Raw genomic sequence first — 24566 nt, 5'->3', positions numbered from 1 at the left:
GACTGACAAGACAAATAACTTGTGTCAGAGCCATAGACTAAAATTAAATGCCAAAAAATACACAATAGTAGCTATCATATTGACAATATACCATTAAGAGTCAACCCAGTAGTCAGGGACTTGGGGACACACATAAACAGTAATCTAGCCTTTGACTATCATGTGTCTGCAGTAGAGTGTGCAACTTATAAACAAAGACATGGCATCTAGGTCCAAGTCACTGTTCCACTGTATTCAGCATTCATCAAACCTATCACTGAGTACAATGCCCCCTTTAGTATGTACCTAACCAGGCACATCCAACAACTGAAACGTCCACAGAGGTCCCTCACTAAAAGACTACAGAACATAATTAACATGTCCTACACAGACTGCCTCAAAGCTCTATCCCTGTATTCTGTCGCCTACTGGCTGTTGAGTGGACATCTATGTATGGCATACGAGGCATTGTCAAAACCCAGGCTAATGGACCTCCTGCATATCCGTAAAACAATCAGCACCAGAATCACCTGTTCTAAAGACTTAAACCTTGCCTGCTATATAAACAGGACCGACTGGAAGGACAGGCATGTATCCCAGAAATTACCCCTTCTCTGGAACAGGATTCACATCCATATGCAAAAGAGTTTCTCCTTAACCCATTTCAAGTGTTACTTGGACAGTTGGATGGGGAACAGGAAATTCATCCCTGGTTTTTCATCTATATTTCTAATGGATACAGGCCCCTGCTTGTAATGTTTTCATCTCCCAATCTCTACTTACAGTTATCAAGGGTACTACAACTTGTCAGAGATTTGGGATGAATAACTACCTAGGCTTTAAAAAGGCCCTTGTGATCATTTGTCTAGAAATCACCTATGAACTTGTAATACTAACTAAGCCATTGCCACTAAATTGTATAAGAATAGAACCAAAAAACCAAGCAGTATTCACGACGAACGACTCCAAGCCACAAAATGAAGCAGTTTTATTGCAAAAAACACAGAAACACTTGTAACTCCTTTGGAGTTACAAGTGTTTCTGTGTTTTTTGCAATAAAAATGCTTCATTTTGTGGCTTGGAGTCGTTCGTCGTGAATACTGCTTGGTTTTTTGGTTTTAGTGACTTTTTGGCAGTATTATCCATTTCTTTGTTTTTTTCTTGTATAAGAATAGACCAATCTTTAGTAAGTGCATATTCCCTAGAAGGATTTGCATCAAAGTTGAATTTCATGTATTTATAGAATTAAAGCAGAATAGTAGAATGAACTCATCTATAAGCTAAAATGAACTTTTTAAATAAGTTGTAAAGAAACAAGCAAGCAACATAAAATGCACACACACAGGCACATACACACACTATGCACAAACATACTGCTTTAATCATTTTGTGTGTGTGTGTGTGTGTGTGTGTGTGTGTGTGTGTGTGTGTGTGTGTGTGTGTGTGTGTGTGTGTGTATATATATATATATATATATATATATATATATATATATATATATATACACACACATTCATGGGTACCACGTACTGGAGCGAATGGCAAGTGTTCTGACACACAGTAGTGCAAGATCAACAATCTCCATATAGGGGAATATTTTCTTTCCACTGGGATTGTCTGATCTCGAAGTTAGTATATGTAATTGGAAGGGGTGTGGGGGTGCAGGAGGGCTTGCCCCCCTGCAAAAACACTTGCTGTTGGTTCATTCTGCTCTGAGTGATTTTGACATTATGATATCAGTCTACTGAACATCAGGGCACTTGCCATTCACTCCAGTGCCCTACACCCATATATATATATATATATATATATATATATATATATATATATATATATATACATTTTATATATATATATATATATATATATATATATATATATATATATATATATATATATGCACATATACAGGCATTATATAAGTATTTCTGTATCCATATCTCTCTATATGTATGCATATGTAAAGCAACTTGAGTAAGATCGGTCTCCGTGTACAGATCTGTAACAAGTGGACACAACACCTTTGCAGATAACATTAACTTATGAAGCTTACCTTCTTATAAAGGCTCCGTAGATCTCTGTATTGCCACATGCTGTTAAGAACCTGAGAGGCTGCTTTTACCACCTTTGCTGAGTGCCTAGGCATGTCAAACAAACAAATAAAAACATGAACAACTTAGACAGACACATTACAACAATAATACTGCAAGGCTTTGAAAACTAATATTTCATCAAATATTTTGCTTTTAATCTTCACTGATATACTTCTTAAACTGAGTCATGAAGCTTTTTAAATTATCGGTTACTAGTTAGTCCACCTCAGATTTCATTTAGGAGCAAGAAGCTGTTTCCTAAAAGCATCACAAGTAGGAAGCAATATTGCTGAACCACACCATAGAAAAGATATAAAATGTGTGCCAGTGAACACTTTGAGGATTTTATGCCCTTTTGGGAAATTAAACCACATTAATTCAAGATAATTCAATTATTATAAGCACTTTACTGACACCTGCTATCTTATACAACTCTGAAATTAGTTGATGTCCTATAATGTAATCCCAGGACCGTGAATGGAATTCCTTGTTTTTTTAATTGACTGATACTGCCTCTCATGATATTTGATCATATGCAAAAGCAGATACATCATGCTTTCTGTTGACTATATCCCAATGCATTCTAGTCATGTATTGATATTGTATCCTAATGTCCTAATGCATTTTTGTCATGTATTGATATTGTATCTTAATGCATTCTAGTCATGTACTGATATCATGTCCTAATGCATTTCTAGTCATAGACTGATAGTTTCCTAATGCATTCTAGTCATGTTTTGATATTGTATCCTAATGCATTCTAGTCACATATTGATATTGTATCCTAATGCATTCCAGTCTTGTACTGATATTGCATCCTAATGCATTGTGGTCATGTTTTGATATTGCATTCTAATGCATTCTAGTCATGTATTGATATTGCACATAATTGTTTTTACACACCTTTGCCACACAGTCTTTGTAATACATGAAGAGGATTCTTGGACAAATGTACATACCCAGTTAACAAATGGTAAATAAATGAATATTTATCCTAATGCATTCTAGTCATATATTGATGTTGTCCTACTTATCTTCATCAGTTATCTTGAACTGCACCTTATGTTTCTTTTTCCCTTCCTTCTCTGAAATAGCAGAAGCATCACAGAAATGTTCAGCTTAGCTTATCTTATTCATGTTTATTTGTCTTTTCAGCTTTTCCCGGTAAGGGGTCGCCACAGTGGAACTTTGGTCTGCTAATGATTGGCAGTAGATTTTTTTATGGTGCCGAGTTGCCAGCCCGACGCCCAACCTTCAGCGAAGGCAAGCCCATTCATGCATGTCTTTCAGAGGCCACTCAACCATGGGGAGGACATGCAGACTCCACACAGAAGGCACTCCCCGCACACTAGCTGAGAATCAAACGGGAGAACCTCTTGCTGTGAGGCAACAACGCAACCGCTGTACCACAGCGGCTTCACAGTTTATCTTATTCATATACAGCTAAATTACATACATCACAGGCTAAATCTCAATCATCCCACCTCATCTGAATAACAGAAACTTCTTCAGTTCTCATGACAGTCACAAAACAACAATATGTATGTGTTTTAATATGCTTCAGTGGATTTAGATATTTAAAAAAAAAACTCTCTGGTCCCTTCCAGTCCTGTCCTGCCATAGGCTGCTAGCTTTACTCACGGCTAGCTATTGCTGCGTCTCAACCACCCCAGGTGTCTCCCACTGTTCTACATAATACCCTGGCTTCCCATCCTTGAAAGAACTACCTAAGGGGGTCCTGCAGTGATTTCTGTAACTATTCTGCCTCCCCCAAAAACTAACTACAAAGTGTATATACCCTGTTGTGTAAAATATCTTATTCCTTTCTACTGTTGTTTATTGACTCAGCGTGCGTTCGCTATCAGCCTACCACGGACTTTAGGCTCCCTTTAACTCTCCAGGCTTCTTCCCACTCCTCTGAGTGCTCATGGCTTATCCTTGTAATTACTCATGTTGGCCACTAGGTGGCAGCATCTGTACATTGCCAACTTCTCCATTTTTCATTAATAGGTATAGAAATAACTCAGTTAATCCACAACTGCACTGTTTTAGTTCCAAACCCCTGTGAATTCTCTGCCTCTCTCTACCTTCTCCATTGCTTTTGCCCACAGCTCCGATGTACTGTGTAAGTATATGCATACCAGACAGCTGCGGAAGGGCAGCAAGGAGGCATTATGCAATGCCATTATTTAAGAAAAGTAATTATTTTTTTTCTTAAATAATGTCATTGTATAATAGCAATAACCCACTTCTGGGTGTGGGTAATGCTGGATTTACCCACGGTTGTCTTTGTTTGGCCACTCGGGCTTTGTCCTCATGACCAAACCACACCAACGGTGGGTAAATCCAGCATTACCCACACCCAGGCGTGGGTTATTGCTATAGTAACACGTGCCTCTGGCATGCTTGCTGGTCAGCTGCAGCTATGTATGGAAGCTCTGCAACTTTTATTCTTTTTTGAGTGTTCTTGGGCTCAGTTTCCTAGTCTTTTAATACTAGCAGCTTTTCCGCTCTTTGCTACCAGCTAGCTATTTCTGATAGTGTAGATATCTGCAGTCCTAGCACGACCTAAAATAGTATCTGTTACCATTTTCAATATAAGTCAGTGAACACTTTCGCTTGCAAGTGAAAACAACCGAATATGGACCAATGTTGAATGCTGTGACTGGACTCGTTTGCACTGTTTGTATCCCAGTTTATAATGTGAAAATCTCCTATTTCCTTCCACATTCGTAGTGCTGTAACTGCCTTGGACTTGAAATGATCTAACTGATACTGACCATTATTGTGTATCCCATTTAAGTGAACTGTAACTGCTGCCCTATTCTATGTTTAAAGTTTTAAGTGCTGTTACATCTGAAAGATTTCAACCACTATTTGCTCGTTCTTGAGCGATTGTGTCTACTGAACCATTACTGCTGCCCTATTCTGTTTAAACCTTAATTGCTGATATATTTGAAACGTTCTACTGCGTTGAATTTTTTGAACTGCAAATGCTGCCCCATTCTGTGTTTAAACATTAACTCCTGGTATATTTGAAGCATTTAACTGCCATTTTTTGCTTGTTTCTGAGTGTTGCATTTATAGACATGTGATACACTGCCTATGGTCAAATTTCAATTTGCTGTTGCGCTGTGCTATTTATCTGTGTTCCATGTAGCTAACTGATTTAGTACCTCTATCCTCCCACATAGTCACCCCCTGATTCTAGTGTTCCTGTATGCACACACCCTCACTTCAAACCCATCCCTAGGCTACCCATTACCATTCAGACTAAACTACCTAACTGAAGTCATCTTTCCCCACTAGTGGCTGATATTTTTATAACCTTGTTAATAATTATTTATTGTTCCTTTCCCTTACAGCTCGCTATTGCTGCGTCTCAACCACCCCAGGTGTCTCCCACTGATCTACATAATACCCTGGCTTCCCACTCTTGAAAGAACTACCTAAGGGGATCCTGCAGTGCTTTCTGTAACCATTCTGCTTTCCCCAAGATCTAACTACAGTGTGTATGTACCCTATTGTGTAAAATATCTTATTCCTTTGTACTATTGTTTATTGACTCAGCGTGCATTCACTAGCAGCCTTCCACGGACTTTAGACTCCCTTTAACTCTCCAGGCTCCTTCCCAGAGTGCTTGTGGCTTATCCTCGTAGTTACTCAGTTTGGCCATTAGGTGGCAGCATCTATCCATTGCCTACTTCTCCATTTTTCATTAATAGGTACAGAAATAACTCAGTAACTCTACAACTGCCCTGTTTTAGTTCCAAACCCCTGTGAATTCTCTGCCTCTCTCTCCCTTAAATACATAGTGACCCAGTGCCTTATCCCTGTGCATCCTTACCTTTTTGCTTGCTCTCTGCTTCACTGATTGTTTTTTGCTGACTAGTCTTCTTCCTCCTCCTGGGCTATACTCTCTCCGTTTGCCTTGTGGGCTCACTCCACTCTCTAGTCTGCCCCCAATTCCCATCCCCCCCAGAACCTCTACATTTATACTCACAAAACCATACCCATTCCCTCATACCCCAATAGACTCCTCCCATCCTCTACCCATAACAACTCCTTCTTCCCCCACCCCTAGCTTCCTAGTCCCACCCCCCCCACCACTCCACACATCTAACCATACTTGGTACATCCCATTCCACTACCCAATCAACTCAATATTCTCCCTCAGCTTAAATTCTATATAACCACCATGTTTACAAAACCTGCCTCATTTATCACTCAAATACTTCTTCTCACCTTATCCTATCTAAGCTATCTCACCAGGCCTCTTAATACCAGTCACTCTCCCCCTTTTCATACAAGTTCACTCCCCAAACAACACATACAGTCTTCAACCTTCATATCCCCCTAACTATAGTTCTTCAATAACTGTCTACTTATCCCCTACAAACTCCTCCCTATCTACAAATACTCAGTCTATTCCCACCCTAATTAGCCCTTCTCCACCAAAACATGTGACCCTCAAACTAGATACTAAGTAGTCTAAATACCTCTTTTTGCATATTCACCAACTTATTACCATCCTTCTCTCTGGCAACATACACCCTAACCCCGGCCCCTCTCCCCCTTACAATTCAAATTCCCCCCTATTACTCCCCCCTCAACAGGAAAATCCCTCTTTTTCTCAGCACCGAATGCGCAAAGTATATGTAACAAAATCCCAAAACTCCATGCCTGGCTTCTCCATAATCAGCCAGATATCCAGTCCATCTCCAAAACATGGCTGAAACCATAAAAGACTCTGAAATAATAACCCCCAACCATCCCGAATTACTTGTTTTTTACCGAGTTTTGGGGTCCAAATTAAGGGGTGCCATGATTCCCAAGTGGCACCCCTTCATTTCTGATTTCTTTGCTTTTGTTTTTTTTATTTTTTTAATTTTCACACTGTCGCAGCTGATGTCATCATGTGCGTGATGATGTCAGCTCAGTCAGCACTACCAGCCAGTCGGAATTGAGCTAAAGGAGCTCACGTCATCATTTCCAGATGGCTACAAGCAGGCGGGAAGTGCCTTGGCTTTAAATCTGCTGCCGCCGAGAGAAATGCTGGCTTTGCAAGGGACTTAACTGCTTTGCTAGGGAGAATGCTGCCTTTAAATCAGCTGTTGTTTAAGACCGAAACTGCTTTGCAAGGGAAGAATGCTTTAAGTGTGCGTGTGTGTGTGTGTGTGTGTGTGTGTGTGTGTGTGTGTGTGTGTGTGAGTGTGTGTAAATGCCCCCAGTGTAATACACCTGGTGGCTAGAGGTATTTAGGCTCAAACCCTGTACCTTTGGTACAGGGTAAAAAGAGCCTAATGTCCCTAGCCACCACCATTTCTCAGCTTTGCCCAGATTTTTTTTTTTTTGTGCTAAGAGGTTGAGAGCTATGGTAAGAAATGAATTCACTAAATGATAGCCATTAAGTTTCAGTCTTCCTGTTGTTAAACTGCTGATTTAGCATAGTGGTATGCTGCACTGACTGTAGTATATAGTGTTCTGGGTTCAAGATTTGCCAGTAACTTCGACGGTGATAACACAACATTTTATTCTAGCAACTTTCCAAAATTAAACAATGTTTAAAATCTGTCTCTGGTTTTTGATCTTTTGCCCCCCCCCCCCCCCAAAAAAAAAAAAAACTGAAATTTAAAATAAGTGCGAGAAGCTGTGCAAGATGCCTATGGCTTACACTACTGTCATTTAGTTTGTAGTTTGGGTGTGGAAGTAGACTTTTATGATGGAAATGTTCTGAATTGGACAGTTTTGTAATTATTGGTTCATGCATTTTCTTTCATTGCCTACAGTACAGCCTACTGGAAAAGTGTTCATTCAAACAATACATTTAAAATGTGCTCTAACAAGTGTGCTGTATTATACAAGGAATATAACTTAATAAAATTTAGGAAGGTGTATCAAAGAAAAGAACACATGTATGTTTCTTGTTTTGTGTTGCAAGGGGCCAATGATTTGAAAACAAAAAGGTAATCTTTATCCACCACTGGCCAAATGCATTTTCTTTGGATGTGGTGCAGGTTTCAATGCTGTTTCAATGAATGTGAGTTTCAAGGGCAGAGAAGTTTTAATGCCAAGTCCATTTTCATTGTGAGACAGTATTGCTTTGTTTATCAGATGTCTATTAGTGGTTGTGCATTGATGTGCTGCAAAATGTAAAAATAAAATCCAAATAATCATTGTAAAATTAAAGCAGTGTGCACACATTAGTGTTTATGGTAAATGGGGGAAATAGCCAGGTAATTGGACATTGGAATAGCTGCAGGGGGACTCTGGTGCCATACTTTGGTTGTCTGTTCTTCAGTTTGTGTTCGAAAGGTGGTATCCCACAATTCCATTGGAGTGGGTGGGGTTACATAATTATCTATGCAAATTAGATGTTAATCAGTGTACAGATTTGTACCTATTTTTCATGGCCCTTGTCCCGATTTTTGGTGTTTCCAGGTTGAGAGGTATGCCCCCAACTACTGTACCATTAGAAAAGACAGAACTCATAAAAAGGTGGAGGAGTCACTCTACTCTACTCATTCTCTCTCTCAGTTACTCCCTACACTAAACTTATTCCCCAATTTGCTAATGCTGAATTAATTCTGGCCCTACTTCAGATAAATAGACAAACTTATATGTATTGCCTCCCTCTATATCCCTCCTGGAGACAATGTCCATATCCTCAAAGATATACTTTCTTGGTTCTCCACAACATTACCAATGAGTCTATAATCCTAGGTGATGTAAATATTAACTGGACCACCATTCAATCTCCTACAAACTCCCTAAACATAAACCTCTACAAGTTCTCTCAGGTAATCAGTTCCACAACCAGACCTTCAAAGGACTACTCCTTTGGAAGCATCCTTGATGGGATTCTGGTCTCTCACCCTCATTACATGTCTGATAGTGGTATCCTCCCTGACTCTCTCTGTGATCACTTTCCCACTTTTGCTCAACTCCTTTCCTCCTTACAATGGTCTCATACCTATATCTCCACACGCTCCCAAAAAATCTTCAAACCCAATAGCTTCTCTAACACACTAAAACATATAAATTGAAGCCCTCTAAAAACTCTCTCCTTATAAAATGCCATTACCTACTTTAACACAACATTCTTAAACCTTTTAGACACCTTTGCCCCTTTGAAAACAAAAATACTTAAAAGTAACACCGTCCACGGATTAACCAAAGATACCTTAGCTGTCATGCGTCTCCGAGATGAAGCTTGGAAACGCCACCAGAAAAATAAAACTCCCATCACCCTCAATGAATACAAAATACTTTGTAACAAGAGTTAAAATACTTATTACATCAGACCATAAATCCTACTTCTCCATACTACAAAATAACTATAAGACAAACCCTAAAAAATTCTGGGATGGTATCATCTCCCTCTTTAATCCAGGTGGAAAGGAAAACCCTTGCCCTGATCTGAATGCCTCCAACATGGATTTAACCCCCAAATTTAACTCTTTCTTCATTGACTCCACAACCAAACTAACATCATCCTTCACTAATAATCCTACATCCTTACGTCTACCTTCCCCTATCTCTTCCTCCAGCACTTCCATCTCCCAGCCGCCTCCCTTTTCTATGAAACCCATCCCTATATCTACTTTAAGAAATTTCTTCAGAACTTGAAACCATGCTCCAACGTCCCTGATAATATTCTTTCCTACTTTCTAAAGACAGCTGCAGAAGCTATTGCCTTCCCCATCTGCATTTTAATAAATCGGTCAACCCAAGAAGGCCGTGTACCCCAACTCTGGAAAAAGGCCCTTTACAAAGGGTGCAACAACAACAATATCCCTAATTTTTGACCTATCACCATCTTATCCCCCATCTCTAAACTTCTTGAAAAATGTATTCACCTACAACTCTTACCCTAGCTCATGGACAACCACCTGCTAACTCCCACACAACATGAATTCAGGCCTGGCCACAGCACCACCGCCGCTCTCCTCTCCTTCCCCGAAACTGTTAACAAAGCCCGCGACTCCAGCTGTACTGTGTCTACTAGACCTTTCAAAGGCCTTCTCAAGTATCTCTCACAACCTTCTCCTAACTAAATTCTCTAAATCTTTCCTTCTCCTCTATCAACTGGTTTACCAGTTAGCTCTCTAATAGTCAAATATAAAAAAGCCACCTCCCCATTCCTCAATACCTGTACCCCAGGGTTCCATATTAGGTCCCCTACTGTTCAATGTTTTTATAAATGACTTCCACTATACCATCCCTAATGCAAAACTTACCCAAATACGCCGACAATTCAACAATTATCTGTTCTGCTACCTCCACTCTCATAAAAGTAACCCAAGATGTCTTCTCTTCCGCTGAACAATGGATGTTAGATAACTACCTAACACTCAATGCATCAAAAACCAAACTTATGATATCTGCCCCTTCTAAAACCACCACCATAGACAAAAACTCATTCTCCATCACCAGTCAGAATAATACACTTTCAAAATAGTATCCAATGCAAAACTTCTAGGTATTCTCATTGATGATCAGCTTAAATTTGATATCCACCTACAAACATCAAAAAACACACCAGAAACTTGGTTTGCTCTACTGCCACAATCGCTACCTCACTACCTCTACCAAGTTTGTTCTCTCTACCATATATATGGTGCCCCACTCCTTACTAACTGAAAATTTTCTCTCAAGACAAAACTCTCTTCTTGTTACAACAAAATTTCCAAGTTTGCCACAGGCTATAGATCCTCCACCCATCACTGTATTGCCCCTCATAAACTAAATTGACTAGAGTTGCCCAATTATCTTACCTACATTCAACTCTCCCATGCTCACAAACTCATCTTCAGCCCCTCTCTCTGCCCCTCCCTTGCCTCCACCTTTAAAATGTACCTACCCAACAGACTTCTAAGAACCAATACCCTGAATCTGACTGAATTGCACAAGCCTGTCCTCCAACCAGGTAACATCTACTGTCTTTCTCCTTAGCATGCCTCTGGAACTCCCTGCAACCTCTTATCTGTACCACTGGCAGCCTCTCTACCTTTAAAACCTTGCTTCACTCACACCTAACATCCCTCTGGGAATGCTCCTGCTCCCATCCTACATAAACTCCCTCAGTAACTCACCTTATCTCTCACCCTCCCTCCCTCTCTCCTTTCCCACCCCACTCTAAACTATCTACCCCCCCACCTCCTTCTTTACTCTCTTCTTCTCTAAACTTTTATCTCTCTCTTAGCTCAAAGCAGTTTCAGTCTTAAACAACAGCTATATATTATATTTCCTCAGTAGGAACAGATATATTTGTAAATATCTACTTAAGGTTTTTAATTTCTGTTTTATGCAATTGTAGGAACTACCATATTTGTAAATATTTACTTATGGTTTTTATAATTTCTATTTTGGCATTTTTACTAAATTGTACCTTCAAATACCATGTTTTTACCCGTACTTCTGTTTTACTATATTACTAATAACTTGTTTATTATGTACATTATCTTTATGGGGCTTTTCTCCTCAGGATTCCATTGAAAATGGACTCTTCTAGGCCCAATGGACCATCCTGAGAAACAAACTTCAATTAAATAAATAAAATAAATAAATTCTGAGCATATAATCTCCCAACTCTACAAAAAAGTCACCCTCTCTTTAAATGTGATTTTTGTAAAAACAGAATTTTAATTTGCCATTTTAAGATTAGCACCCCACTTAATGTCATACAATCTTGTCAGATATTATTTACACTACTGAAACAACTACAGAACAGGAAAAAAGTGTACATGGTGGAATAATTCCCAGAAAAAGCTCACAGACTCAGTTAAAAGTACAAAAAAACAACATGAGGTTTAATGAGCAAAGAACACTACTAACTAGGGGAAGGAGCTTGGGAGAATAGGATAGAATACAAAATATCCATTTTTGGCAATTGAAACTTAACACAACCACCCCACCAAAGTTGAATGAAAGTGTCTGTATTTATCTGGTTTTAAAATTGAGAGCTGCTAAATTATAACACAAAACACAGTCTTATTTATGCTGTTCAAAAAAAAATTCATACATATTATATTTCATATATATGTGAACTGGTGATTTTTATATTAGCAGAAACTGTTATAATTTAATAAAGAAACAATATTATTTAACATTTTATAAGTATCTTATGAGCATTTATTAAATTTGTTAGTTTTTACCAAGGAGCTTTGTACATGCAATACATTTTTATGCTAATGGTAGTTAATTCAGTGATATTTTAGTAACACAACTATAGGAGGATATAAAAGGAAGTTGTAATATTTGATTGATTAGTTCTAATGAAGTCCTTTCATGAGTTTGAGGATGAAAGTGGGTTGTGAAACAATGAGAAATGTTCAACTTGTTCATAGGTTCATAGGTAGGTACTAGGCTATCAGCCCTAGGGCCCATACAAGCCTAGCCAAAAAATGTACCCTGGCTTTCGCCACCCAAGAAAATTATTTTCCTGTGCCCCTGTCGAGCAGAGCCACAGAAGTGATCCCCGGTTCTTTGCTTATTAAACTTTTTGTTCCTTGTTCTATAAATATTATGATCTTATCTCATTATACCCTATGCTTAAATACCTTCTACCCACTATGCCATTAATAATGTTTCCAATCTGTTTAAAAAAGTGCTTACAATGATTTGAAGCTCAATACGGCTAAACAGCAAGTTCATAAAAACAGTGAAAACTGTGTTCTTTAAACAGATTTTTTTATATATTCACCTTATTTCAGTGTGTTTGTTTGTTTGTTAAATGGGCACGTGAAGTGATTATTTGCAAACCTTTTTCTGCCATGATTCAGTCCACAAGGAAAAGGGTAACTATTGGACATATGGACAATTTAGATCAGCCACTCCAGCAACATATCTTTGTGAGGCTGGAATAAGTCAAAGTATCTAAAGAAAATCCACACAAACACAAGTAGTACATGCAAAACTCACACAGACAATATGGACTTAATCCACAGTCCCTAGAGATTTGGGGGGAAATACTTCAACCAGTAAGCTAACATGCTGAATATCAGTATATTCCTTACTTACAATAGCTTTCCAGTAAGCTCACCATACTGTATACTGAAAGCATTATGATATATTAATCTTGGGTCTATATTAAATCAGCAAATGCTTAAAAACTCAACTCTTTAAGCAAAAGCTGAAAATCCCGAACACTCAGAACAGCTCATTACATGCCAGGTTATTTAATAAGTAGCAGGTTTGGACATGTTTTCACAGGAAAGGTGGCTAAATAGTCAGGCTGAAGCAGGGTGAAAGAGAGACTAAGGCATGATCAAATAAGGCTGGAAATCTACAAAATGTGGGATATTCTCTAGAAATTACTTATTGTGATTTTATCTTCCTTGAACTGTTCATGAAATAATTAAGCAGAGCTCTATTTCAAGCTTATATCATCCTACTAAAATCCATTTTCTAGATCAGAAACGCTACTATGCTAGTTATATGTAGCTTTCCACAATACATACAGTGGAAGCAATGGAACATTGTCTTGCTTTCTTTAAACAGACGATGCTTAGTGAAATCGCAGATGGTAGATTTCTTCCTTAGTGATGCATGTAAATAAATAACACAGGACACAATTTGTGCAAACTTGTCCTCATTGTACTGTACATATAGTTGTCAAGATGCAACATGAAGAAAGATCACACAACTACTACAAAGGCATTGCTCATTTGGTAAACTGAGCCTGGGTGACATTAAATTTAGCAAATCCTTTTCAAGGTTACTGAAGACCTTTATCATACTTAACATACTTGTACAAAATGAAGCTACTAGATGAGTTGTGAGTTTATCATTAAATGGCAATGACTGAATTAGTCAAATGAACAGTGCTGAAAGGGGTGTAACCATGCACAGAGTCCTTTCATTTCAAGAAAGCAAAGAAGCTACTTCCTCCACTGGGTTGTAGCTGTCTTGGACTTTATGAAATGTATTATCTGTAGACTTTAGGGCACTGCTCCCTGCCATGATGATATGGAGGCAGAGTCAGACAAATCATCAAAAATTAATTTTCTTAGATAAAATTACATTGGCTAATGAGATTAATTCACAATACAATTTACTTTCAAACAGCTGAATCATAATCAAGACATACAGTATGCAGGTCAACTTGGAGGAAATTAGGATAAAGCTTAGTTGCATCTTATGGTTTTTAACCCTTCTTTTAGACTGAGAAACTGCCAACTATAAGAACTAAAATTTTTACTCAGATGTCTTCAGAACATACATCAACAAAATATCATATGTGTACCCTGGTTGCACTTCAAAATCTTGAGCTACTGAAATATTGAACTTCAGTAGCTTGAGACTGAAGTGTCGAAACTGCACCTGCGCGAAAGTGAAGAATACCGAGTTTGGAAATGATGAATGGGGAAATGTCGAATCCGCTGTGTGGATGTAGCTGGAGATTCAGGTAAGTAATATTTTAGTAGGCAGTTTTGGTAGGGATTTTAGTGTGTGTGTGAGTGTGTTTGAAGTTTTGAGGTGTGGGTTGGGGTAGGTAGGTGAGATTGTGAGTGTGTAAGTATTGCGAGTGGTGGTATTTGTACGTATGTGATGTGTGTTTGTGCAAGGTTGAGTGTAGAGTGTGTAGTGGTGGATTTTGTGTGTTTGTGTTTTTAGTGCGACCTCAAAGTTAGTATATATGTAGGGTCAGTGGCTATGTTTGTTTTGTTGTGTTTGTGTGTGTTTTGTTGGTTTATAGTGTAGGGGAAGAAGGTGTATGTGTGCTTGTTTGTGTGTGGGTGTGTATGTGGGTAGTTGCAGATTTGAATTTTGCGCTTTTGGGGTTTCGGGTTTTTAAATTTTTGGCTTTACAGTCCCAGGATACTGAATTTCGATATTTCAGTATTTCGGGATTGTAAAGGGAAACCGTGTACCCTACATTTTTTGGCAATTTTAGCATTAAGCTTAATACCGTGATCACTACGTGGTTGTGGCAAGCCCCTTTTGGAGGCTATAAGAATATGGTGAATTTATCATCCTGTTCAATGAGGGTTATACTGCTTATCCTTGGAGTAAATTGGTGGGTACCCATCAACTACCAAGGTAAAAAAGGAAGGTCGTCAGTGCCTTACATTGTTTGACATGCAAGCAGACCTTGTTCCATATGTAGGAAGTTATTTGACTGAGGAACCTCTCTCTCTCTCTCTCTCTCTCTCTCAGAGATCTTATTTATGTTATGAGGGTTCCTATCACATCATCGGAAATACATAACTTTGAACGGTCAAAACATCAACTGTACTATACATCAAAACTGTACTTGTGGGATCGTGGTACAGTAAGGATCAGTAAATTTGCCCTTTCCTCACTCTAGTGCGATCTCAGAGTTGGTATATATAATTAGCGGGGGGGGGCAGGAACAGTTTTGATAAGCAGCACATTCAATGTTTTGGCCGTGCGTTTTCAATGATATGATATAGACCCATGTTATGATGAGGGTTCAGGTCTGTGGAGTTAGTGTTTTTAGTAATAACGGTATGTTTCTAGTGCAGGTGTTGTAAGATCATGATGTTTCATAGCATGGAAGTTATAGCAGATATCAACTCAAAGGCGATGAGACAGATGACACCTGAAAGGGGTTTCAGTCCCTCTGAGTAGCTAGAGAAACTTAGTCTTTTACTTTTTTAGATAGAAAAAATGTTGCAGTCTCCCTTCTTGGGTAAAATGGTTACCATGGTATATTCCAAATCATGTACTATATTCTATGACTGACCAGATGAGGAACAAATAGAGGGGCATTATGATACCATTAGACATACAGGATATACCCTTGCTAATTAATTGTGTAAGGTAGAAGCTTTCCTAACTAAAACTGATACATGTAGATTAAAATATAGCTCACTACTGATGATGGTAGCTAGATCTCCAGTGTCTGTTCTCAGTGAGGTCCTGTTTATATGCTAATTAGAACAGCAGACTTTTTTCCCTAAAGGTAAATACACAACATTATTAAAATTAAGCTTACGGCAATGGTCAATACACCAAGTACTGGTTTTGGCAAGTCTGGTGTCAAAAAATCTGTTTACCTTTGAAACCTTGAAAATACAATGTACAAACAGTCATATGTGCAACCTATTTATGTGAAATTACGTAAAACTGTTTTGCAAAATGTCGAAATACAGTTAGCGGAATTCCTTTTTCACCCATTTTTTGAACCTGTGTATTGAAATGCATGCTACTGTGCATAGATAGGTACTGAATAACTCCAACACAAACCTCTGTGAATCTAATGAAGTGTAGAATGTTGAAATCCCTTCTGCAAACATCACGCTGAATGTACGTCATATGTGTGGCATACAGTCCATATTTAAAGTGAAACACATGCAAAAATACAAATTTGCAGTCCATAATACCATATGTGTATGTCCCAAGAAGAAAGACCTCCCTGTATAGAGATTTATTGCGCCGTGTTTTAAAACGAACAGTGCTTAGCTACCAATTTTACGAGGCCTTGTGCAGTAAATTGTGACCTGTTGCAGAGAAGCCTTTCAAAGGCTGCTTTTTTATCCATGAGTCTCTTCCTTTGAGTTGATGCTGGTACACACAGTTCATGTCTTATACCATGTCATCCACATGATTTTGCTCCAGCTGGTTGGCATGCAACACATCTAACAGGTACAGCTGTTTTTTCCCCATTAAACTCCGAAGTCTCCTTTGCCATCCCTCCACTGCATTTTGGCTACAAGGATAGCCCATGGTACATGTATCGAATTGATTCCAGAAGGGTATTTCAAAGGTGGGATGCAACCTTTCTGATGTTGTACCCAGCATGCCATATCGCCAATGATATAGTTCTCCTTAAAAAAAGGTACAGAGAGCCTTACCATTCTCTGGCACGTCTGATTCGATCTCTGAAAAGGTACATGCCACATCCTCGGGGGCAACGAAAGCAAGTGCTGGGATCTCCTTACAAAGCATTGCAAAGGGCACATCACTACTAAATGCTGAGGCTAAATGCAGCTTTTATATCTGATGCCAGACTATCTGGCAAAGGTGAAACCAGCAGCCCTTCACTGCAGATTCAGTCAGATGACACTTTATACAATTCAAGGGAGCCCTCTCAAAATCATTTAGAACCATGTTAGGCATTAGCTTCAACTCATGTTGTACACATAACTCCCAACACAATCCTCCAGAACAGGTCATAACACTGTTCTAACTTGCTAGGCAATATACCATATACTACCAGACATACTTTCCTACTGTTAGCATTATCTAAAGCACAGTGTATACTGTAGATTTGGTGACATTCAGTTGTGCTAATGGGAAATGTGCCATCTGCCATGATATACTCTGAGTTACACAGCATTTTTAGGTTATCCAGGGTAGTTATCACAACAATATGAATGGAATCATCAGTATCACCACTGCTGTGGTGTACTATAAAAGCACCCGATTTAATGGGTAGCATTTCAGGGCTCAAGTCCCTCAAATACCTCATGGCTTGAAATGTTGCAGCTTTCTTGTTGAACCTATGCCTAGTTATTTTCTGCTTTAAGGCAGTTGTATTGGGAGCTCATGTACTACATCAGAGGAAGTGGTGTCCAGTACTTCCGAGACCACCTTACAGGGGTCCTCTATAGAGTGCTCTGCCCTTCTTTTAAGCTATTCTCGTACCCTGAACAACTCAGTTTTGAGGACATCAGGAGCATGATAGTGCTCTGTACTCTTCAGCAGTTTAAACCTGTCACACTCCACTTCAGTGACACACCTGCCTTTACACTTATCCTTATTTTTCTTTATACAGCACCAATACTGCTTGTCATTCACAGCCTTTCTCTTTATAGTACTGGTACTCATCCACTAATAATAATTGCCTCCCTTTTTGAGTTGTACTGGTATTATACATGGCATTCAGCACTCCAGGCTTAAACTGCACATTGCACGCATCATCACCCTAAAAGTACACAGATACCATTATGTTATGGTAGTACCGATGTATGTTCATAGGTAGGTACTAGGCTATCGGCCCAAGGGCCTATGTAAGCCTAGCCAGCAAGGTTCCATAGCTTACACCACCCAAGAAAGTTATTTTCCTGTGTCACTTTTTCTTTATCATGGTATATATATCTCACCTGCATGGCACCTGTACACACTTTGACTCTGCTAACTGTTTATGTGGTGAGATAACCGGTTAGGGGAAGCAAAACAGAACTATTTGAGGTACAGAATCACATTATATCATCACAAAATCCCATTAGCTCGCATTCATATGTGCAAACACAAATAAGACGAATTGCAGAAGCAGTTTGCAATTTCTGGGATCGCTCTGTTTGTATTCGGATTTCTGTGAACTTGAAAACATACTTACGCACAACTGTATTTCAACATTTCGATTTTCAACCTTTCAAAAAAATCATATAGTTTGCATTCACAGGCAAAACTGGTTAGCCATAGACCTCTGACATCTGTTTACATATTGCAGATGTGTGCTGTGGAGGGGGAGGAGGGGACCCAGACGAGGGCCCTGAGGGGCACAACTAATGACATGTCTTGTATTCTGAAACATACTACCAATTCTTATTGTGTGCATTTGATTTGCAACCCTGCAGATAATATAGGGGGGTTATGAGTTAGCTTAATGGGGTTGTCAATAATGCCAGCATGGATAATCATATAACAGATCTTGCAAGGTTCTTATATGCAGTGAATCATTGGCATCTGCCACATTTTTAACCAAATTAACCAGATTAAGGAAACAGGCTATACTTTTCATAAAACCAAATTGAGTAAATATGAGGGTTTGTATGTCACCACTTTCATTGTTTTTGAAGTTGGTTAAGATAAGTTCAGTGATTTTACAGAGAATCCTGATGAGGATAGTATTGTTATAGTTGTTAGGGTCTGAAGCAGAGCCGTCTTTGTGGAGTGATTCCATAGTGATCTTTCACAAGAGGTTGGTTGCATAACCTGTGAAGAGAATATGGTTAAAAAGGTGTAGGTATTGTAATTTATATTAACTAGGAAACAGCTTGGTCTGTTACATGGGACCATGGAATTGTTGTGTTTTGCTTTGGATAGAAATTCCAGGATCTGGTCCATACTGACTCTGGGGAAATGGGAGTTTACTGATTTAAAGGTGGAAACATGGGAGTGACATGGAAGGGTGAAATGGAACTGAACTGATCAGCTAGCAGAGTGGCTGTGGCTTCAGGATTAGGACAGTTACACATTTCAACTGGAGCTCAATACTTGTTGTTACTTCTAATCTGGTTAAAAAGAATTTTTGTTATCACTGGTCGTGCTTAGTGAACTTCCTGCCTTATTTTTCCTAATAGTGTGCTTATGTTCTTTGCTGGCTTGCTTAAAAAAAAAACTATGTGGGCACAAAAAGTCTAAGCAGTATGTGGCAATCATGAGAAGAGATGATGGACATCCCAGGTAAAAACAAGACTTCCCTGTTGATTACTGCCTCAGGTGCTGGCATAGATTAGATCTTCCTGGACTGATATCAATTAGCTAGCAAGCTGTTAAAATATTTTTTTTTTTTAAATTCTGGCATCATTTGTGAAAATGGTGTCACTCGTTCGTCTCTAACACAAATGATAAGAAGGCTTGAGGTTTCCTTCAGATGCTTTAATACATAGAAACACATAAGGATGGATAGCAGCATCTTTAAATATGAACTAACTAAGACACAGAGCTCACATACATACATGCTCACATCTCAAAAGCTAACTACAAAAAGGCAGTCAGGCTCGCACTTACTCAGTATTATGAGTGCAAGCCCTTGGATAGCTTCTTAAAGGTATATACACATACTCATTGATCTACATCCTCCCTCTTAAAAAGACTGTCCTTTATACAAAGCAATAGCAGAGATAGGCATGCATTACTATGTACATCAGAAACAAAATACAATGCTCATGTCTAAGTTGCTTCATATCTATTGCAAGGTTTAGAGATTCGACCATATCTCATGACATAACAGTGAGGACTAAAATTAACAACAGGGACAGTCTACGGTGCACAACTCATATCAGGAATGTCTCAAGTCATCACAGGAACATTAGTGTCCTCTGGAACTGCAACACCGGACAACTCGCTCTGAGATAAACAGTATCTCTCTCAGGCTATTTGCTGTGGTATAGGCTTGAATACCAGTAGTAAATGCCTCCAATTCCACCTAAAGATTGCTTCTTCTGTTTTCACAATTTACAATCTCAGCTCTGAACAAATATTCTTCACAACAGTAATCCAATCATATCCTTTGGACATTTGCATCATTATCACCTCTCCTTTTCATAATGGATTGAGTGATCTGCTGGTCTTATCGTAGTAGAACTTCTGGGATTAGCATCTCCTCAACAGATTATGTTTCACTGTTCTGTTCTTGACACATGGAACCAACAATTGACTACTGAGTGGTAATGTGATTTTGTTTGTCTCGACAGAAGTCTCTGAGCATGTGAACCAAGATGTTTATCACAAGGAATATTTCTGAGATTCAAAAGATTCAAGAAAACATCACTATTATCTAATTTTGACTTCTCTAGTAACTGTTCTGCACTTTGCACTGCACATTCTGCCAAACCATTTGACTACAGGTGCTCTGGACTACTTGTGACATGAGTAATGTACCATTCTTCTGTAAATCTTTTGAACTGCTGGCTTATAAACAGCGTGCCATTTTCTGAAATAGCTTTGTGTGGACTTCCATGTACAGGAAAATGACATTTCATCTTAATAATGACTGTACTAGATGCTAGGTTGGGAAGCAGGTCAATCTCGAACTAACTGGAGTAAGAGTAAACTAACACCAAATAATGATGACCATTCCACTCAAAGATAGCTGTGGCTACTATTGACCAAGGTAGTTTTCGTAATCTGGTTAAGCTGAAGTGGTTCTTTATGTTGATGAGGCTTTGTACTGTTACATACTGAACAAGAAGAAAGTGCTCTCAATGTCTTGTGACATAGAAGGCAAAAATACTCTCTCTTTCTCTCACCCTTCTTTTGGTAGATTTGGTTCCTGGGTGACCACAATGCAAGATATTAATGTACTTTGGTTGCAAGGACTTTAGAACAATGACTTTTGGATCTTTCATTATGATTTCTTTATCAGACAAAATTTCATCTCTGTACGGAAAATAAGGTTGCAGGCCTTGAGGTAAACTAGATTGCTTTGACAACCATCCTTGATTGCTAAAGTGGTTGAGCCTTTGTAAAACTACATCCGTGGCTGTGTGATCTCTCAACTCATCAAGACGTGTGGAAGAAAAATTATGTACTTCCATGATTTCAAAATCCTCATTCTGTTCAGTGGTATTTCTGGGTGATCTGGATAATGTATCAGCAACATAAAGAAGTTTAACTTTTTTGTAGACAAGATTCAAATTATACTTTTGCAATCTCACCATCACACACTGGAGTCGGGCAGGGGCTGAATGCATTGGTTTTCTTAAGAATGTCACTAATGCTCGGTGGTCTGTTTCAATCTGGATAGGTCTACCATAAACATAATCATGGAACTTCGAACATACAAACACAATTGCCAAAAGCTCTTTCTCAGTCTGGGTGTACTGCTGTTCAGTTTGGGCAAAAGTTCTCAATGTATAGGCAACAGGATGATCCTCTCGTAGAATGACTGCACCAAAACCAAATTTTGAAGCATCACAGGAAAGTGTACCTGGCTTGTGAACATCATAGTATCTGAACATTGGCAGACTAGCAGGTCTCTGTTTCAGGACATTAAATGCTCTTTGGTGTTGCTCTAACCAGGACCAGGATACATCTTTACGTGTCAGCTCTCCGAGTGGTGCTGATAGTTGGCTCAAGTCTAGAATGAACTTGGCTAATTAGTTGACCATGCCAAGAAAACACTGCAGGACTTGAACATTGTCTAGAGCTGACATATTGAGAATGGCTGATTTCTTTGAAGGGTCTGGTCGTAGGCCTGTACTTGTAAATAAATAACAAACATAAGCAACTTATTGTATCCTAAATTTACATTTGTGTGGGTTGAGCTTAAGATTCACTTGATGTGCCCTTTCTGGAACTTTTGAGGTTTCTGTCATGCTCAGCTTTATCATGACCTCTTACTAGTATGTTGTCTACTATGATAGCACAAGGATACTAAGAAAAAAGTCACTCCATTGCACGTTGAAAGACTTCACTTGCAGAATTTATCCCAAATGACATTCTCAAAAATCTGTACCTGACAAACACAGTACTGAAAGTAGTGAGCAATGAGGATTTTTTGTCAAGCTGAATTTGCCAAAATGAACTCTCTGCATCTAAGACAGAAAAAATAGTGACATTTGGCATTAAAGCTGCGACTTCTTCAACTGAGCGCATTGGATAATGAGGTCTTTTCAGTGCTTTGTTCAAATCTCATGGATCAATACATATTCTGATGTCATCTGGGCTTTTCTTGTGAGCTACTATCATGGAAGATACCTATTCTGTTGGAGTTTCTACTGGACAAATTACACCTTGTCGCACCAATTTATTTAACTTGACCTTGACTCTGTCCTGCATGGCTATTGGAGCTTTACATGCTGGCCTGATAACTGAAATGACCTCTGGGTCTAACTTCATGGAGTACACAACTGGAAGTTTGCCTAGTTTGTCTTGCAAAAGATCTGCATAGGTAGAAAAAAGTGTTGGGCAAAATTAGAGTAGTGGTCTTTCAAGTTAACATGGTGGACTTCCTTATTAAATGAAAGCAGTCCCAATTTCAAAGTATCTCTGAGCCCTAATAATGACTGGATGTGCCTCTAGACCACATAAAATAACACATTATAGCTGCAGAGTAACATGAAAGCACAACTAAGCATTTGGTTTGAATTTCTTCACCTCCATAAGTAACAAGTTTTGCACACCTTGCCAAATCAAGCCTTTCACCATTACACTCTCTCATAAATGTTTCTGCAGAAATAACATTGCACCTGTATCAACTTTGAGCTCTATGGGTTTGTCATTTATCCGAACAGTACAAAATACTTCATTCTTTTAGAAAGTTTCTGGGTTTACCAGCAAGTGCTGCAGGGGTTACAGCTGTCATGTGCTTGGGCCTGTTTCTTTTAATCATGTGCTGCATACTGTCAACATGAGCTTTACCACTATACCTTCTAGAACTGCTCCCATTTGTAAGCATATTTGTGTGCTTTTCTGTAAGCTCGCATATCTGACAAATCTCAATGGCTTTATTCAAAGTTAAATCACTGTCACAAAGCAAAATCTTTTTCACAGCATCATCTTTTATGCCACACACAAGTCTGCCCATCAGCTCATCCCTTAAATCATAAAATCTGCATGTTTTAGCTTTATTTCTCAAGTCAGTTATATATGCTAAAGTATGTGCCTTTCCATTGTAACATATGACTGGGGGTTACACATTTCTATAATTTATGTTTTAAGCACTCTGGGTCCTCCCTTGACTCAGCCTGTACAGCAATATGACCTTGTTTCCCTTCTTCAGCATAAATAGCAAGTGCATACAAAAATGAACATTCCCTTTCTATGGTTTCTGACCCAGTTAAATTAAGTAGAATACAGTAATCTTTATCAGAAAATGCAGCCTGTATGAAAATGTATTCTTGCTCAAACACTCTCCAGTTCTCAGCACTATTACCATCAAACACAAGTGCACTGGGTTTTCGAAATCCATCTGCCATGCCCAGAAAGTATACACAAACACACTGAAAATATGGCCTGTGTAATTATGTATGAACAACCAGTGCTGTGAGCTTGTAACATGCACAGTATACTCTTCGAAATTATTTACTTTGCAAAATATGCTCTGCAATGGCTGTATTCTGTGGAATATGCCTTATAATAGCTGTGCTTTGTGAAATATCTTCACTGTGACACTGCACAAGCATGAGAACACTTTATACACTTCTGAAAACTTGGATATCTTGGCTTAATATCAAAAATACGCATGCTTTCTGAAAATGTGGTCATTTCCCTTTATTTTATTCATTTTATGCAATGCAGATTTTATTTCAAACATTTTCCATCGCATTTTGAATATTTTTATCAATAACGTACATATTTGTTTATGCGAATATTATTTAGAATATTAGTATTTAAATTTGTTTCTCACCTGTTTTGCAAAGTTTTACCCCTTTTTTAGAATGATTCACTCCTGTACATTCTTCCAACTGTAGCTAAGTGCCTCTAATTGATTTAGCCATGCCTTCTCAAACTTCATGCCCCTTGGAGATGCTGGTTCTGATTTCATGCCCTTTTAGACATGTCACTTCTGGCTCCATATCCTTTAGATATGCCACTTCTGGCATCATGTCGCTCGTTCGTCTCCAACACAAATAATAAGAAGGCTTGAGGTTTCCTTCAGATGCTTTAATACATAGAAACACATAAGGATGGATAGCAGCATCTTTAAATATGAACAAACTAACAGACAGAGCTTACATACCTACATGTTCACATCTCAATGGCTAACTACAAAATGGCAGTCAGGCTTGCATATACTCAGTATTAATACTCTAGTGCAAGCCCTTGGATAGCGTCTTAAAGATATATACTCAC

At 38.7% G+C, this 24566-nt stretch overlaps 1 protein-coding gene across 3 annotated transcripts in view; it reads right to left on the bottom strand.

Annotated features, from left to right (window-relative positions):
* Positions 1-24566, bottom strand: part of CTNND2 (catenin delta 2) — a 6416678-nt gene that overhangs the window by 326546 nt on the left and 6065566 nt on the right. For all 3 annotated transcript variants that reach the window (XM_044064921.1, XM_044064922.1, XM_044064923.1), the window contains one exon: positions 2033-2117. In XM_044064921.1, coding sequence (XP_043920856.1) covers positions 2033-2117 — 85 coding nt within the window. The remainder of the gene's footprint in view (positions 1-2032; positions 2118-24566) is intronic.

The sequence above is a fragment of the Protopterus annectens genome, chromosome 3.part0 (assembly GCF_019279795.1).
Source record: "Protopterus annectens isolate FY-2018-M chromosome 3.part0, PAN1.0, whole genome shotgun sequence".
NCBI lineage: Eukaryota > Metazoa > Chordata > Ceratodontiformes > Protopteridae > Protopterus > Protopterus annectens.
This window is presented reverse-complemented; position numbering and strand designations above follow the sequence as displayed.